The following is a 17,424-nucleotide window of genomic DNA, read 5'->3' as shown; positions in this document are numbered from 1 at the left end:
ATGTTTATTTATTTATTTTGAAAGAGAGAGAGAGTGTGTGCATGCATGCAAGGGAGGGGCAGAGAGAGAGGGGGAGAGAGACAATCCCAAGCAGGCTCCATGCTGTCAGCACAAAGCTCAACACAATGGGGGGCTTCAACTCACAAACCATGAGATCGTGACCTGATATCAAGATATCAGGATATCAAGAGCTGGATGCTTAGCCTAGCCAACTGAGCCACCTAGGAGACCCATGACTGCTAGTTCTGTTGGGAAGAGTGAATGAGACAATCCACGTAAAAGGCATGACACAAACCTACACCATAGTAAACCCACACTAAGTGCTAATCCCATTAACAGAGTAGTTACTACACACACACACACACACACACACACACACACACACACGTACAATAGTTATACAATAATATCTAAGATGTCAAAAGTAAAGAAAGCTGTTCTGACTTTGATTTCCAGAGCTAGAGAAAAGATGGAATGAGAGAGACAGAGACAGAGACAGAAAGACAAAAGCATAAATGTCCATGAAACAGATGTGGACAATTAGCTTCTACTATATTTCACTGGACAAATACTTCCTTCTTTTGTCTTTCTCCTTCTATTCCTTCTATTTCTCTTTTTCCCCTCTCTTTTCCTTTGTCTTAGTCTCTAGCTTTAGGCTTCATTTTTTTCCCTGTCCTGCTACTCACTCAGCAAGATCTGTAACTTTGCTTAGCGCTGCAAGGGGCAATGCTAAACAAGTGTTGGCCTCTGCAGGCCAACTAAGTACAAAGATGAGAAGCCACCGCCCCAGCCCAGTGCAAAATGGCTTGGAAGCTGCATTGAGATGGTTCCCTGGGCTCTGGCCCAGCAGGACCTCCAATCTAGTTAACATTTCCTGAGAAACATTAACCCTCATTTAGGCGCAGTGGGAGGTAAGACTGGGAATGTTCTGTGAGCCCTAGTGGCTACGAGCACTACCTTACACTAAGAAAAGATCTGCATCTCTGTTTACATCAGCACCACACAAATGGCTATATTCCAAGTGGTTTCTAAGGCAAAGGAAAATGCAGAATGTGGACCTCTCGATGCTTTTTGACCTCACTGGATGGGAGAGATACTCTGGGTATGAGAATAGTTAAACAAACGTTTGGAGTATTCAGGGTGTTGAGTGCAGGTGTGTGTACATTTGAAAGCTGCTGTTTTATAAGAAGTCCTAGGTGACTCAATAAACACAAGAGCCAGAGCAGAGTAATCCCGTTAGCAGGGCTCTCCTCAACTCAGACGGCTCCCCTGCCAGAAACAACACATTCCCAGGAAAAAGGGTAAATCAAACACTGAGGTAATTGTTTCACACCTTCAAAGAATTTACTTATTAATTTCAAAGTGTTTTTAGAAGCAATTCTGTACCTTGCCTTCCGTTTTGTCCTTACATGCTTACAGATTTTTAAAAATGTTGACCTCCACCTCATGCCAAAAAAGTTCCCCTAATGTATTTACTATACACTATCTTTAACATAGATCAGGCTGAGTTACAAAATGTGAGTTCTGCCAATAAAAGAGGGCTGCTTTCCACTGAATGTAACTTTGTATACAATACCATGCATCTTTGCAACTCTAGGTATTATAGATTCTAAGATTAGGCACTCTCACTAAATAGGGAAAAAAATAGACTACCTACTCATGTCAATGACATTTCTCTGTATTGATTAGAGACACCAAAGAATTTCACTCTCAGATTTTTGCTGACCCAAACATTTCTACCCTTAAGGCCACCAGCAATGGAAGTACAGTATGAAAAATTAAGATAAGCTATGGTCTTACATATCATATAGACCATGATAGGAATAACCATTAGCCATCCTTTGACCTAGTATATATTTTTATCATCTCAACCATTTTTTCAGTCACCTCATTAGAGTGGCAGACCATTAAAAAAAAATTCCTCATCTCGGATCCACCCATACATCTGATAATATGCAAATTTAAGTGCCTCAAGGAGATTAGAGGAACTATCTTTTATTCGATTCTATCATAAATTTAGTAACGACAACTGATCTTCAAAGAAATAACTCACTTTTGTTTCTGTCTTTCAAAAACACTTTTGAAGAAAAGTTGCCCTTCTGATAACAACAAAAAAAAGAACTACTGAAGAATCCACAGTAGAAGAAAGGGCTCTCCCTAGGTACTGCATATCAGGACTCTGTTTATATAGTTCAGCAGGAAAGGAACTGGATCAGATACTGGCTTTTGGGAAGAATTCTGCATGAAAGAGGTGGAATTGGTAATGCATTTACTACTCATTTGCTTGCATCAAGAACCACATTCCATTTCAATCTGCCAACATCCTAATTAAGATGATCTGAATCTTAGGTGATCTATTATTCTAGATCTGAGATAGCCCAATTTACATTAGACAAGATGTTACACTGTGTGCTTACACTGAGATGATAAGAGCACTGAGCATGTCTTCCCTCATGTCTGGCCTAGCACTGGGCAGAGCTCTCTGTCAGCACTCAATCAATAATGGCCAGGCCTTTGCCTGTTGTCTTTCTCTCTACCACTTCAGGCACAATTTAATCTTACTATCTCATTTCTGGTTCCTCTTGACACATAAAGCTGTCCTCTTTTTTGCATGAGGAAGAAAGTAAAGTATCTCAGGGAATTCTTTCTACATGCATGTGTCAGGGTATGTGGGACTCACAACATAAATGCAATTACCATTCATTACCTTCATGCTGTCTCTGAAGATCCTCTATTAAAGAACATGTTAGCTACATAAGCTTTTGAGCCAGAAAGGGAAAGAATACAAAGACAATGCTTTGGAAGCACCAGGATCAAATTCCATTCCAGGATAATAATATCCAGCTGCAATATTACCCAAGAGGCACTATAGAATACAGAGAAAATATCATACAAAGGTACTCTCCAAATCAGTTTCTTTCTCCCCACTTCAGTTAAAGAAAGTTACCCATAATTCATTAACATAAATACTAGGTTAACACTCAGCTGTCTGTTAAACAAACAAAACAAAACAAAACAAAACAAAACAAAATGTGTCTTAATACTGGACCTGCTCTCCTAGACATCTGAATAAAGTCCAGGTTCTCAGTGACATAATCAAGTCAGAGGCCAGGCATACCTCCCTTCTTAGCCACTTTCTAAAACTGTCATTTGTACAGCTGAGGAAACATATTTAAGATATGTTCTTAAGCTTGCTCTAAGTGCTACTGTTGAACAGATAACATTGATGACCTTCATAGTCTGATATCCATTTCCAAGGGATGACAATCTAAGATGTCAATCTAAGAACCTCCAAGAAGGCAGATAAAGAAGCACATCCCTGGAGTTCAAAAGAGCTAACCCTGTGTCTCCTTTCACTAAGGAAATGAAGAGGTGGGTTGGAACCCAGGCTAGGTCACCCTTCTAGGAGCTGTAAAGTTTTCTGAATTTACAATACAATCTCCAAACGTTCTTTGTTTTGGAAACTGATCTGTTTCTTTAAAGAGGACAAAGTAACCACTGTGATTTCTGTGATGCAAGGTTTGAGACGTCACCTTAGGCACATCCTGGCCTTGATTCTTAGATAGCTGTAATGATGGCTGAATAGCTGTAAAGAAACAGAGAGGAAGGACATCCTAAAGGAGGCAATGTTCAAACTTTAGGAATGCTTTTTTGCTTTCAGGATTCTTGTTTTTGGCCTTGAAAGGTCAAAAAAAAAAAAAGGAATGTAACCTTTGTTAGGTGTTGGGTGTTCCACATTTTGAAATCCTTCCAGCTATATACCATTCAAAAATTCAACATACTGAAAGCCTAGTTTTAGCTGATAAACTTTAACCAATCTATCTTAAAATAAAACACATAATTACAAGCATATTTTCAATTCTTGGAAGTGAGTGCTGAAGCTCTATTTCTAGAACTGGTGAATTCTGTTCTCTATTTCCATGTATAAAAGATCTCACAGTCCTGGGAAAACACTTTTTTTAAAAATGAAATACAACAAATAAGGTATGCTGCCGAGTCCTGGGGGAGAAGTTTCCCAGAGTCTTTGAATTTCCTCCTATCCTCCTTCTTTACAAGATTTCTAAGACCAAGTCCTTTTCTGCAGTCTCTCAAACAAGGTAAAAAAGAAAAATACCCCCTAGATATATTCTTTAGATTTTCTATTATGCTTCTCAAGTTCCCAGTAGCTTCTGAAGTAAACTTTAGATGAATTCTGGAGTTATTTTTTTATTATGTTTTAATTTTAGTTCCTCTTTTTGGTCTAAGATGAAATAGATGATCATAACTGCTCTGCTTAGAGATGCATTTCATGGCACAATTTGTACATGACCTATGCAAGGTCACGTCATGGAAGGAGAACTGACATGATAGATAGCAAGTCGAATCCATGCTTTTTAGTCTTGGACAACTTCGGGGTAAACCCATTTAAGTTTGCTCTATGGGCAATATCACAAGGAAATTTTCTTTTTAAACAGTATATATGAGATATATTCTGTATAGGGTTCTCACTCTGGGTTGGACAGCGTCAATTTCAGACATATGAAGAATTATTGCTCAAACCACTGGTCATAAGGGTTATTTTCGGTCACAATGTGAGCCTTGGTGCAGACTGCGGCAAGCCGCCCTAATTCTCGTCCACAATAAGATGTCACGTTCCAGCCACGCCATACATTCTTACACCTCTAGGTCTCTGCATATGTTTCACACTAACAAAAATCCTTTCTACCCTTCATTTAAAACATCAACCCCCCCATAAATCTTTCCTTTTCATTATTTTCATGCTGGCAAAAATCCTTTTCATCCCTCATTTAAAACTTCAACTCCCCTGTAAATCTTTCCTTTGATACGCCCAAATAGGGTTCATTATTTCCTTCTCTGTGTACTCATAGTGCTGTATACCTATCTTCAGTAGAGTATTTTTCAGATTCTATTATATTTATTTACTGTCTCCACCACCAGAAATGAAAGCTTGTACATTTACCCTAACCTAGGATTTCCCATGTACCAGGCATTGTTCAGAGCACTTCAGGGGTGCCTGGCTGGCTCAGTTGGTTAAGCCTCCAACTCTTGATTTTGGCTCAGGTCATGATCTCTCAGTTCATGAGATCGAGCCCCACATCAGGCTCTGTGCTAACAGCGTGGAGTCTGCTTAGGATTCGCTCTCTCCCTCTCTCTTTGCCCCTCCCCTGCTCGTGCTCTTTCTCTCAAAATAAATAAACATTAAAAAAAAAAAAAAGCACTTCAGATACATCAGCTCTTTGATCTGTATCAGAACCCTTTTGTGGTGGGTATTATCACTGCCTCCATATTAAAAATTAGGAAACTGAGACACAGAGAAGTTAAGTAATTTTCCCAAGGACACATAGCTGTTAAGTGCCAGGAGTTGAACTCAGGCCGTCTGACTTCAGGGTCTGAGCCTTCCCTATTATTCTTTGTGCTTGCCCAACAGACTAAGGGAGGCAGTTCATGACTATTAAACAAATAAAAAGAATAATCATCCTGACTTCTCCAGTTAGCTTAAGTGAGCTAACTGGAGAAAGAAGCTTAAGTTATAAATATATTTTCTTCGTCTTCAGTTGATTTCACCTTTACCCTTGGCTGTGGAGGACTTCGTCTGTCCAGAGAAAATTCAGCCTGGACTGGGCAAGAGAGAACTAGTTGGGAGGTGGAAGGCCTGGGGTTTTGGTGACTCTGTCACATCACAGTCGCACTCCCAGCACATCCCTCAGGTCCCACGTGTGCCAATCCCGACAAGTGCCTCTCCGGGAGCTGCTCTTAGATGTGCAACACGGTGCACACACTGGGACACAGAGTGGCTTTGCATAGAAATATTATTCATGAGAAACACTTAGGTTATTCTTTGCAAACTGGTGTGAGTCAAGGAAGATACTTTCACTTTGGGGATGATCTGAGCAGAGAGGTTTGTGTCATTGTTTCTTTAGAACTGAGGTACCCAAATCATTAAGAACCAGATGTATTTATTCTTCCTCCTGACCTTGAAATTTATATCTCAGGTCCCTACAGACGATTGTCATCTATTTTGCCTTTTAAATCTCTTCTTAATTCTTGTATTTTACATATGCTCTTTATTTTTCTGATTAAAATAACTTTTAGTCACTGTAGAGATTGGGAAAATTCAAAGATATTTAAAAATATATCATATTTTATTTATGCATATATCATATTGCACATTACAGGACTTTTTCCAATGTTTAAAAATTCTCTTCTAAAACATTATTTTAAATGGCTAGATAACTTTCATCAGGATAAGATGTAGCATAACATTAAACAGTCCCTATTTTAGACATAAGCAACAATGTGACAGACACTCTTTCTTTCAGAGTGTGTGAGGATCCTGGCTGTGCACGAATCGAATCAGGAGCCCTGCAGGAAAAGGGCCTTCCTGGGGCCTATATGACAGTGGTTCTCTGGAAGCTTATGGAATGCAGATTCTGGGACCCCAGTCAGGATGTCTCTAAGGCTGGGCCTAGACAGGTTCTTCTCTTTTTGAAAAATGCAGACATTGCCTTTCCTTTCATAATACTTTCTCCTCATTGGGTTACCTTCTTTATTCCATCTCAAAACACCTTCCTACAAAATGAGTTGATTCAAAAGTATGAAATTCAAGTTGGCCCTGGTGAACACAGCTACTCATTTTTAGCCTCAGTCTTTTATTAATCAATTAATTTAATTATGTATCCATTTAAATTTAGTTAATTAATTAAGTCTCCACAGTTCCTCTTTGGCACCTCCCCTCCCTCCCTGACTCCCACTTACCCCACTCCACCCACCACCCATGCTCCACGTCACACCCAGAAACAGCTTTTTATGCTGCAAATCAATGATACCATTTCTCTGCTAGCTCCAAAACCCTCCCGTATAACCACAGGCTATGGAGCTTCCATCAAACCCTCCTCCCTCTCTCTCCAACTGCACTGGCCTGCTCATACAATGTTGCTTCCTCAGAGAAGCCCTCCCTGATGCCCTGATCTAAATCACTTCTCCCAGCCCAACCTCCAGCTGCTCCCTTCTCTCTTCTTTCACGGTACACCACCATCTACAAAGGCATGACTATTAAATTTAAATCTGTCTCCCCACTTCACCACAAGCTCCATGAGACAGCCACTGAGACTAATTATTCATCACGATACCTGGCCCTGAGCAGTACAGTGAGGGGCAGTACTCTAGGTGGTGACTGACAAGGGCTCTGGGGCCAAAGGGGTCAGATTCAAAGATGAGTTCTGCTACTAAGCACCTGTGTGACCTTAGGCAGGTTACTGAATTTCTCTGTGCCTCCATTTTCTCCACTGGGGATTATATGGGAACTACTGTATAGGTTTGCTGTGAGAATTAAATGAAAGAAGCCACAGAAGTGCTGTAGAACAGTGTCTGGTCTGTAGAGTGCACCCAGTACAGGAGAGCTTTTTAAAAGTAAGCAATCATGGGGTGCCTGGGTGGCTCAGTTGGTTAAGCATCCGACTTTGGCTCAGGTCACGATCTCACTGTTTGTGAGTTCGAGCCCCGCGTCGGGCTCTGTGCTGACTGCTCAGAGCCTGGAGCCTGTTTCAGATTCTGTGTCTCCCTCTCTCTCTGACCCTCCCCCGTTCATGCTTTGTCTCTCTCTGTCTCAAAAATAAATAAACATTAAAAAAATTTAAAAAAAAGTAAGCAATCAGTGTACTTCATTAAATAAATAGAACACAACAGACTTTTTAGTCGGTCTTTTCTCATCATCACTGCCCCCTACTCCAGCCAATGCATTAGCCCCATCAACTTCTCCCTGCACTCTGTTCCTTGAAAGAGCCCTCTTTCTGCCCTGAAAAATCTGCTGAATGCATTCTCCCTTCCATGTTATTAGTTCCAGCTTTGATCCTTTCGCCACATCACTTCCTAAAATGTGTGCTCCTGTGCCAAGCCACTGCTCTTCCTTCCTTCAAGTATTTCCTGAAATGTGACCTCCTCCAAGGAGCCTCCTTTAAGTGGAACTGAGCTCATCATTCCATTCTCTGTTTCCAACAAATAAGTTAAAGGTTGTTGTTTGAGGTTCCAAAGCTATAAATCTTCTGAGCCTTTCACTGGCTGCATGGTCTCACCATTGCAGGGTAGGGTGGGTTTTTCCTCTGCCTGCACTTAAGAATGTGAGTCTAAGAAGGCAAAGGGTTTGTTTAACTTGCTCTGTATACATTTAGCACAAGGCCAATCCACATGGACGCTGAATAAATGTGACTCGATGATGATTTAATTACTTTGTCCATGCCAGGAATAGAAACCATGAACTCTTAAATCTGTTCCCCCCCCACACACACCCGACACGTTGCAATATGTTTCGATGCTGAGTCTATTATAAGACTGGTTTTCTGCACTTACTTTCACAAAAGAATAAATACAAAAGAAAGATTACATGAAAATATAAAATTAATAAAATTATTTTCCACATCATGAGTCCAAAGATACCTCTAGCAAAGCAGTGCATTGTATGAAAAGGTGATTCGTTTAAAGTTTACTTGCATATGCTTTATGGGTTATTTTGCAAATCTAAAATAGATAACCAAAACATGTCAATAGTCATTTTTAAAGTACTTGTTGTATTCGGTGCATGCACCATTATGGAGAACTTACACTCAGAGCAAAAAGATTTGTAGCGAAGCATATGACCTTCTTCCCACTACAATGACCATCCCCTAATTAGGCAATGCATCTGATAGTCATTAACAGGAATGAGATAATGAATCACTTTCTCTCTTCTTTGTTAATTTGCTGTAACCAAGCGGCTAATGGATGTCAGAGCTGAGTGATTGCACTGATTATAGTGATTTATAGTTGCAACAAAACAATTTAAAACCATTCTGATTATTCACGTTAAAGATGCTTTATGTTTTGTTTACTAAATGTTTTATGTCCCCCTTTCTCCTACCTCTAAAGTACTGTCCCCCTCCTTCTCTGCCACTTTTGACAGAAAGACCTCTTCCTGGAGAAACTGAAAGTTGCAGGGTTTTTTGTTTTGTTTTGTTTTGTTGTTGTTATTTTAAACTAAACCATTTCATTGTGTTCGTCTCTCTCATTTTTCTCTCTCTCCCTCTCTCTCTATATATAGTTAGATATAGAAATAGATATGGATATATAAAGTATGCCCAGTAGAAACAAAAAGCCTTAGGGGTGGAAAGAAAACTTCAGTGGTGCCTAGTTCAAAAGAAGGCAGAAATGAGAGGAAATAAGGCAAACTTCAAGCCACTTACCTTGGGGCTTCCAGTGCCTTCCTCATCCTCCACAGACACATCAGTAGCCAGAATCTCAGCTTTGATGGTATCCAGAGCCCTGAGAATCCAGCTGTGTTGTCGTTTGATTTGCCTCTGCAGCTCCTTCCACTGACTCGCAATCATCCGCAGCATGTCCTTCAGTCCTTCTCCAAAAGGAGGGGAAACCACAAGTTACAGACTTGACTGCATTTTTACCCATTGTTCGCTTTTATTTAGAAAAATTAGATGAATATTTCAAAGAGTAAACATAATTTTAAACGACCACTACCCATCGCCTGCCGTATAAGCGTTTGTCACTAAGGAAAGGGAATGGGAATTTTTGCCTTCACTTGAGGCATAAGGACACAAAGATGGGATAACCACCTAGATGCATGGTTGGGAATCAAGTTAAGTTCAGTCTAGGGACTAAAAAGATGCATGCGGAACAAAAATCATGAGGTATGAAAATTACTAACTCTAAAGCTTCACATTCCATATAAAAGGCCCTGTGTGTACATGTGTGGAGGCTTTATAATGACCAGAAAGATGTACAGAAATAGGTAACATTAATTCATTGAGGAATATAGTAAACGGGTCAGAATTAAGAGGGCAGTCTTTAGCATTAGCATGTCGGATTAATGCTGCTCTTTCCTTATTTAGCTGTGGTAAGCTCAAAGCAAGAGCCAAATTATAATTCATCCTGTCTTATGGTCTTTTACTACCAGGATAAGTATAACCAAATGACAAAACTATTTTTTATTTATAATCTGTTCTTCATAAATACATTAATACTGGGTAAGAGTTGGTTTAAGGCCAAAACTCTGCTAATGCAATGACCAGCAAAAAACATGCAAAATGTTCATGTGTGTGAATTGGCAGGGAAATAATCAGATATATCTACACCGCCTGCCTCATATCTGTAATGATATCTATAAGTACCCTAATGCATATGCATTCTAACTATTTGCACCATTCTCATTCATTATCTTAATGTTATTTCCAGAGCACCTACATCACAAAGCATGTCAACGTGAAGTTTTCAGGAATGTGATTTCAATTGAAACTCAGGCGAACAGCAAGCCCAAAATAAAATGAACAGACCATTTGGAGGCAGTATTTCATCTTATAAGTATCACAGCATTGTATGCAGTATATGAAACATTTATAAATCTTGAAGGTCAATCTGATAATGTAAATATTAATAATACATAAGGAAGTGAATATATGCAGTAATTTACAGCAATGCTTCTTCATTCTTAATAGTCTGGAGACATAAAGGCTTGCAATATTTCAGGAGGATTTACCTGCTTTGTGAGACGCAATAAGCTCGAGAAGTTGGTGTCCTTCCTCCTCCACAGCTTCCTTGAGAGCACAATGACTGTCTACATTCAACTTGAAACTCTGCAAGGAAAAATAGGAGCATCAAACCCTGGCAAGGCAGTTAAACATAAAACATCCATACAAAACCACTAGCTACTTTTTATCAAAAACCACACAGCCCAATTTACCCAATAGACAAACTCATTTGCAATACTAAAAGCTATTGATATTTGGGATCTGGGCTCAAAATGTTTCCATTAGATTAGCAGAGTGCATCTGTTTGGAAACAGCTGACAAATCGAGAAATTCATTAGGTTTTTATGAAAAGTCACATCCCGTAGGCTATATCAAGAGTAGCAGTGTTCTATAAAATACACTGCATTTCTACCAGCACATATGAGCGCTTTTCTTCACTTTTTAAAAATGTTAGTGATAGCACTATTTATGAAACCATAAAAAAATTGGCAGCATAAAATATATTAGCCTTATGTGTGCATATATAAATCCATTAATATAGTAGGGGTTGGATTCAGCAGTTTTCTCAGCTATCACGCAAACCAGAGAACATCAAGGTGGATTCAGGTGCTATACTGAGGAGTCAAATACTCTCCAAATCTTTGATTTTTAAAAGTTTATTTCTTACATTGTGACTCTCCTTTAAAAATAAATACATCAAGCACATCAGGGGCATTTTTCACTCACAATAGTCATCCAAAAACCAGAAACTGCTGGAATGGGGGAATCCCAACCCAGAGCTATTTCTTTCAGGAAGCGTTCTCTCATGCCTTACGTGGAGTTAATTCGCCCCTTCTCTCTGCTCCTTGTATGTGTTTCTACTACAGAATTTATCATACTGTATTCTGCTTTATTTCTACATTTGGCTACCAAATTACAAGCAATTTTAAAGAAATGCCAGTTTCACATTTATCTCCAAGATGTTCAATAAATTTGCAGAAATAATGGCTCTCTGTTGAACTAGACTGATAATACTCTCTGAAGGGGAAGGCTTCCATTTAGATATTTCAAGAACCACAGATGATTTTCCAAAGATTTTCCATTTCTGTAATGTTATAAGGCATTCCAACCATAGAATGTCCAAAGGAGAGCAATCATAGTAACCAATCTGTTGAATCAATGGTTACTCTTCAGGGTGAAAATCAATCCCTTGAGTTGATTAACTAGAACATGAATTTTGAAATACTGTGTGCCAAATTTTGGCTTCTCCATGATAGGACTCCAAAAGCAATAGCCATATGGACTGCACTAAACTTAGTATTAAGAATATATAACAGAAGTTCAAGATGATACAAACCCAGTTAGAATGTAATTTGGATGAAAGAGGTTAAACAACCATAAATTGTGAAATCAGGTATCATTTATTCATGCATTCATTCATTTAAAAACCATGTATCATGCCTATTCTATACACTGGACTGAGTAATACTGAGTAAGAGTGATTTAAGGGGTTTAAAACATGACCTCAGGCATCAAAGGGCACCTGAACATGTAGGAGAACACAGGACAGCCTGAGTCATCTTGGATGTTCAGTAGTGAGTCTGGGTTCTCTTTATTTTAGAGGGTCTTTTTAAAGCTTGGAGGAAAAAGGAGAATAAAAGAAACTGGAACTTAAGGGACATATCAAATCATCAAGTATAAAGTATAATCATCAAGCGTTTTAAAGCTTGGAGGAAAAAGGAGAATAAAAGAAACTGGAACTTAAGGGACATATCAAATCATCAAGTATAAAGGTAAGAATTTTGACTAAAAAAAGTTTTGACTCCCAAATGATGAACCATTTCATCTGACAAGAGGCATAAGAAATAGTAAATTTTTAGCCAAACATAATGGAAAGAGACAATATTAAGTTTCCCCAGGAGCTATTTATTCACTGTTTCTTATATTGTCCTCGTTCAGCTACAGGTGTATGGTTGGATAAAAGAAAGCATGGCAAAGTATGGAAGCCTAATGCTTGTGGTCAATAAAAACAGTATAATATCTACGAAAAAATAAATGTTTACTATTTTGTAGCCAAAATATGGCTGCCTTTACTTTTTGCCACTGCAGTAGAAATCCTCAACTTGAAGCAATGTCACTCAGAAAAAGGCTCACATGTGTTTCAGGGAGAAGGGACAGGGAACAGAAAAACACTTGAGATCAACCCAAGAGCACCAAAATTTAGGAAGAAATCTTTTCTAGAGATATCCTCATAACTGTACATTTAGCCTAGTGCTCTCTCTGATTCTCTGTTTACTTACAACAGACTTGTGCTGAATGGTTAGTAATCATGAGCTTCTGAAGAGGTGCATCAGGCCTACGTCTCTGAGCAAAAGAGAAACTAAGGACCTGTGAGTAGGTTGGGTAATTTGAAGTAATTGAAGCCACGAGTATAGAATAGATGCAGCTGGGTCTGGTTCTGCCTCAAGATGATGTGGAAGCATTTGATTAGGCAAGTGGAAAAGATGAGATATTCACTATTAGGAAAAAGATAAGCTGATAAGCTTGATGCTGTAGAAAAGACCCATTTAATATGTCTATTACCCAAATAGCCCAATATTGCTTGATTTCAGGTGCACCCATTAACTATTAATAATATCAACTAAGGAATTCACAATGGACCTCTGAGAAGGCAGTCACGCAGGCATGCTAACAAAATTGCCAATGAAATTTCTGGCCGCTAAGGTCTGTAATAAGCTCTCCCCATTCTGCCCCTGCCTCTTCCCTAGGGAAGGAAGCTTAGACAAAAGGGTTTTATTTTCTTTCTTTTTCTTTTTCCTTGAACCTGATAGTTGGACACATTTCCATTCTTTTGCTCCTGACACATTTCCTCAGCAATGCCTTATACTACAGAGTCCTTCTGCAACATCCACAGTACTCCCTGAAAATACAGGGCATTCTCTGAAGATTTAATTTATGGCAACCACATTGCAATAGGTGGGTACCACGTTCCTATGTCAGTGATTATATGAAATTCCATAAATATGAGTAGTCTGGGTTCTATGAGACACCAAATATCTTTTAGTATCTTCAAAGCAGCATGTAATTGAACATCTAGAAAACAATAACTAAGGAAATGGAAAATACAGTGACTGAGACAAAGGATTATCAAAAAGATGGTACATCAGAGGTTGACCAATGGGTATCTCCATAACTGCAATCTCTAGCTTCACCAGCTTAGATAGATTTGAGTGCATTACTCCTTGGCAGGGTCTAAATTTGGGTAAGCACACTGACTGCTACTTTGTCCATGATCAGACTTCACAAAACAGATGAAATATTACATCTCATTCAATTCTATTCAAATTTCTGAAGAGCCCAGTTTGATGGAAGTATGGCAGTCATGTAGGTACGAAATGAAATCAAGGAAATGTATACTTTGATGGACAAAACTATGACAAGTGGAAAGGATGATTACTCCAGGGGAATGAGAAGAAGAGATATGGACCTCCTGGTACAGGAGAGAGTGGGGAAGACTGTAATCACATTCAGAAGCTTACAGATACAAAGTTGCTAGCCTTAGCAGCATGTATCATGAACATAGACTTTCAATCATCCAATGAAATACTGTTAATGTCTGCCAGGTCCATCGAGGTCCATGAGTTTTGGGGTTGTTGGTAAACAATCAGAGAGGCCAAAAATAAGTTATTGAGTCTTTCCCGGCCTAATTTCAGGTATTTTTTTAAAGCATAAATCAACACAATAGATATTTCATTGAAAAGTCTTTGCCAGGCCTATAGATACAAAAGGTAACAATACACTATCCTGGCACAAGCAGCGTATAATCTTTTTGGGTAAAAGAGAATTTAAAAAGCCAGTAGCTTCATACGACCCAGCATAGAATAAATGTGGAATTACGGTTTGGTTAGAGAATTAGAGAATGGTGGGCCTTAAGCAAAATGAATGATATGCCCTGCCAAATGAGATTTTTATTTTACTTTATTTTTTTAATTAGAGTATTATGCTGTGAGAGATACCAAGACTGTGGGCTGTATTCCGAAGGAGTGTGGTAAAGGCTTGATATGTGCTCTGGGAACCCCAGCTGGGAGCCAGGTTCTACCGAGCCTTGCAGGGACCTTGTGGAGAAAGGACTGAAATGTATGCAGGCCTGGACATATCACTTATTGTAGCAGGAAATGGGGAGCCATAAGCAGCTTGGTGTGGCCGGGACAGGGTACAAGCAGGGGAGGTGGAAGTTGTGGCTACACGTGGTAATTAACTCCAAGGGCCTTGAAAGAGTCAGGGAAGAAGATGTCAGCAACACTGGAGAATGCCTGGTGTAGTTCTGTGTTCTAGAAGGATCTCTCTGACTGTTGTGTAGAGTTGATTTTGAAAGGGCAGACTGGAGACAAGGAGGCCATTTAGGAGGCTGCTATGGTAATAGAGGCCAGATGTTTCTGCATGCTCACATTTTTTTTAATTAAAAAAAGGTATGCTTTTCTTCTAAATGAATGAAAGAAGAAAAAAATGGAGAAAATCTTCTGTCTTTTTAAGTTTTTCTCAGTGTGTGAGAGCAGCATGTGCCAGAATTTAGTTCTTTGGCTGTTCTGATGATAAATACCAGAGGTTATTAGTCAGGAGTCTCCCAATGTGAAAGACATATTGAACTGATGAACTTTTACTCCCACTGTCATTTTAAAGAGATGGTATATATGCTGATGAATAAGGCACTTGATGACACTTTTTCTTCACACAAAAGATTTTTACTACCCTGAGAAAATGAAAACTTGCTTTTTTACAAGGGCAGGAGGAAGAATGTGTGTTCAGTCAGAAAAAGCAGAGGCTTAAAAAGTCACCTGCTACCTGCCTCAGGCCATCTTTGCCCAGGCTCCACTCTGAGCTATGCCTACCACCATGCTGCGTTCCCACAGAGGTTCCTGCTGAGGAAGAAAGCCACTATCCCCTGTGCCGAGCCTGGGAGCTCCTCTTCTCCTTTGCCCAGTGCCATCGACAGAGGATGATCATCTGGTCCTCAAAATATAAAATATACTTTCCAAATGCCACATGTGCCAAGAACTGAAAGATTTTTATGAGTAAACACTTCTTTGTTTAAGAACCTCCTGAGGGGCATCTGGGTGGCTCAGTCAGGTAAGCGTCCGACTTCGGCTCAGGTCATGATCTCACAGATTGTGGGTTTGAGCCTGGCATCGTGCTCTGTGCTGACAGCTCAGCGCCGGGAGCCTGCTTTGGATTCTGGGTCTCCCTCTCTCTCTGACCCTCCCCCATTTGTGCTCTCTCTCTCTCTCTCTCTCTCTCTCTCTCTCAAATAAATAAACATTAAAAGAAAAGAAAAGAAAAAGAACCACCTTAGGGGCGCCTGGGTAGCTTAGTCAGTTAAGGTGTCCTACTCTTGATGTCAGCTCAGGTCATGGTCTCACAGTTTGTGAGATCAAGCCCCAAGTTGAGCTCTGTGCTGACAGCACAGAGCCCTGCTTGGGATTCTCTCTCTCACTGTCCTTCTCCAGCTCAGGCTTTCTCACTCTCAAAAATAAATAAATAAACTTAAAAAAAAATCCTAAAAAAAAAAAAAAAAACTTCATAAAAACTTGATATTATACAGCCATTCAAATGAAGACTATGAAATAACGTGAAAAGTACACAGAACAGAACACATTACAAGCCAAAAAAGAAGATTCAAAACTATATCTATGGTAACAGTATAGCTTGTAAATGAATAGTCCCAGTGCACAGGAACAGAAGACTGTAGGGAAACACAACAAAATGTTAACATCATTTGCGCAGGGTAGAACTTGCAGGTAACAGAGTCTAATCTTACGGAATGAGTTCTCAGTGCTTTAGCTTTACAAAACATAAAATGAAAATAACACTAACTTCTAGGTTATTGTAAGAATTAGAGATAATGATTGTAAAGCACTGAAGCAGTGCCCAGAAATAAGTGGAACTAAAGAGAAATCATTACGACTTTTAAGTTCATTTTCTCTATTTTCCAAATGTGCTGTGTAGTAAATGGTACTTCATGCCATCTTTAGGTGACAAGTAGCACTTATTGTTGAGGCTCTATCAACTCTTTGAGTGCAGACACCAATCACGTTCTCTTTGCTTTAGTGCCACCATCCAGCACAGGCCTGCCCACACCAGGCACCAAAAGATCGGTGCTGCTACCTGAGATTTGGGAAGAGGGTGCACAGGCTGAGAGGCCAATGATTTCGGGCTTCCTTTTGCCTCAAGTGTGTGCTCTTGGGTGAATCATCTAACCCTTCTGGGCTTCTGTTTCCTTCTCTACAGTCCAGGCATTTGGACTCAATATTTTCCAGTCCTTGGACACTTTGATTTTATCTTTCAGCCAGGCAGCTAAGGATAGGTGGCTGGGGAGACTTTTTATTTATTCTAAACTAGAAAATTTTCAAAGGGGGAAAAATCCCAAAGGCCATCTAACCATTCATCTACCCTAGAGCAGCTCTGTCCCTCAACCATCCTGGGCAGATGTGTTCATTCTATTTTTAACTATCTCCAGGGAAGTCTCTTCTAACTTCTCATCCTGAGTCCGCAACATTTCTTCTCAGGAATTTAAGAGCTCTGTGAAAAGCAGCACGAGCTTTCCTCTGCTTCAGATTCTTTTGCCAAGTCATCTCTCCAGTGTAGGAGTTGGAAATCAGAAACACTGTGAGAATATGCCAACAAAATCCACACGTCCAATCACTCACCGAGTCCTGCCAATTTATTTCCCCAACCTCAACTCTTCCATATTGACTAACACTGCCTTAGATTCAGGCCTTCATATCACTCCTTGCTAGGATGACTTCAACAATCTTTTGTCACGGTCCCTCAAAACTACAGTTATCCCTTATTTGTCACATGCCTGTCAAGGTGCAGACATTGTCCTAAGCATGCAGGATGTGGCTGTAAATTAGGTGAATATAGCCCCTGGCCGCAC

The 17,424-nt window shown here is 39.7% G+C and overlaps 1 protein-coding gene across 12 annotated transcripts in view; it reads right to left on the bottom strand.

The window, feature by feature from the left end:
• The window catches only part of AKAP6 (A-kinase anchoring protein 6), a 591,089-nt gene that overhangs the window by 219,458 nt on the left and 354,207 nt on the right, over nt 1–17,424 (bottom strand). For 11 of the 12 annotated variants that reach the window (XM_045059777.1, XM_045059778.1, XM_045059775.1 and 8 more), the window contains 2 exons: nt 10,520–10,616; nt 9,216–9,382 (listed from right to left, as the gene is read on the bottom strand). In XM_045059777.1, the coding sequence (XP_044915712.1) occupies nt 9,216–9,382; nt 10,520–10,616 (264 nt within the window). The remainder of the gene's footprint in view (nt 1–9,215; nt 9,383–10,519; nt 10,617–17,424) is intronic. The other variant, XM_003987535.6, reaches the window with a different exon arrangement.

This window comes from Felis catus, chromosome B3, assembly GCF_018350175.1.
Source record: "Felis catus isolate Fca126 chromosome B3, F.catus_Fca126_mat1.0, whole genome shotgun sequence".
Lineage (NCBI taxonomy): Eukaryota > Metazoa > Chordata > Mammalia > Carnivora > Felidae > Felis > Felis catus.
The sequence above is the reverse complement of the archived record's forward strand: the minus strand, read 5'-3'. Positions and strand labels throughout refer to the sequence as shown.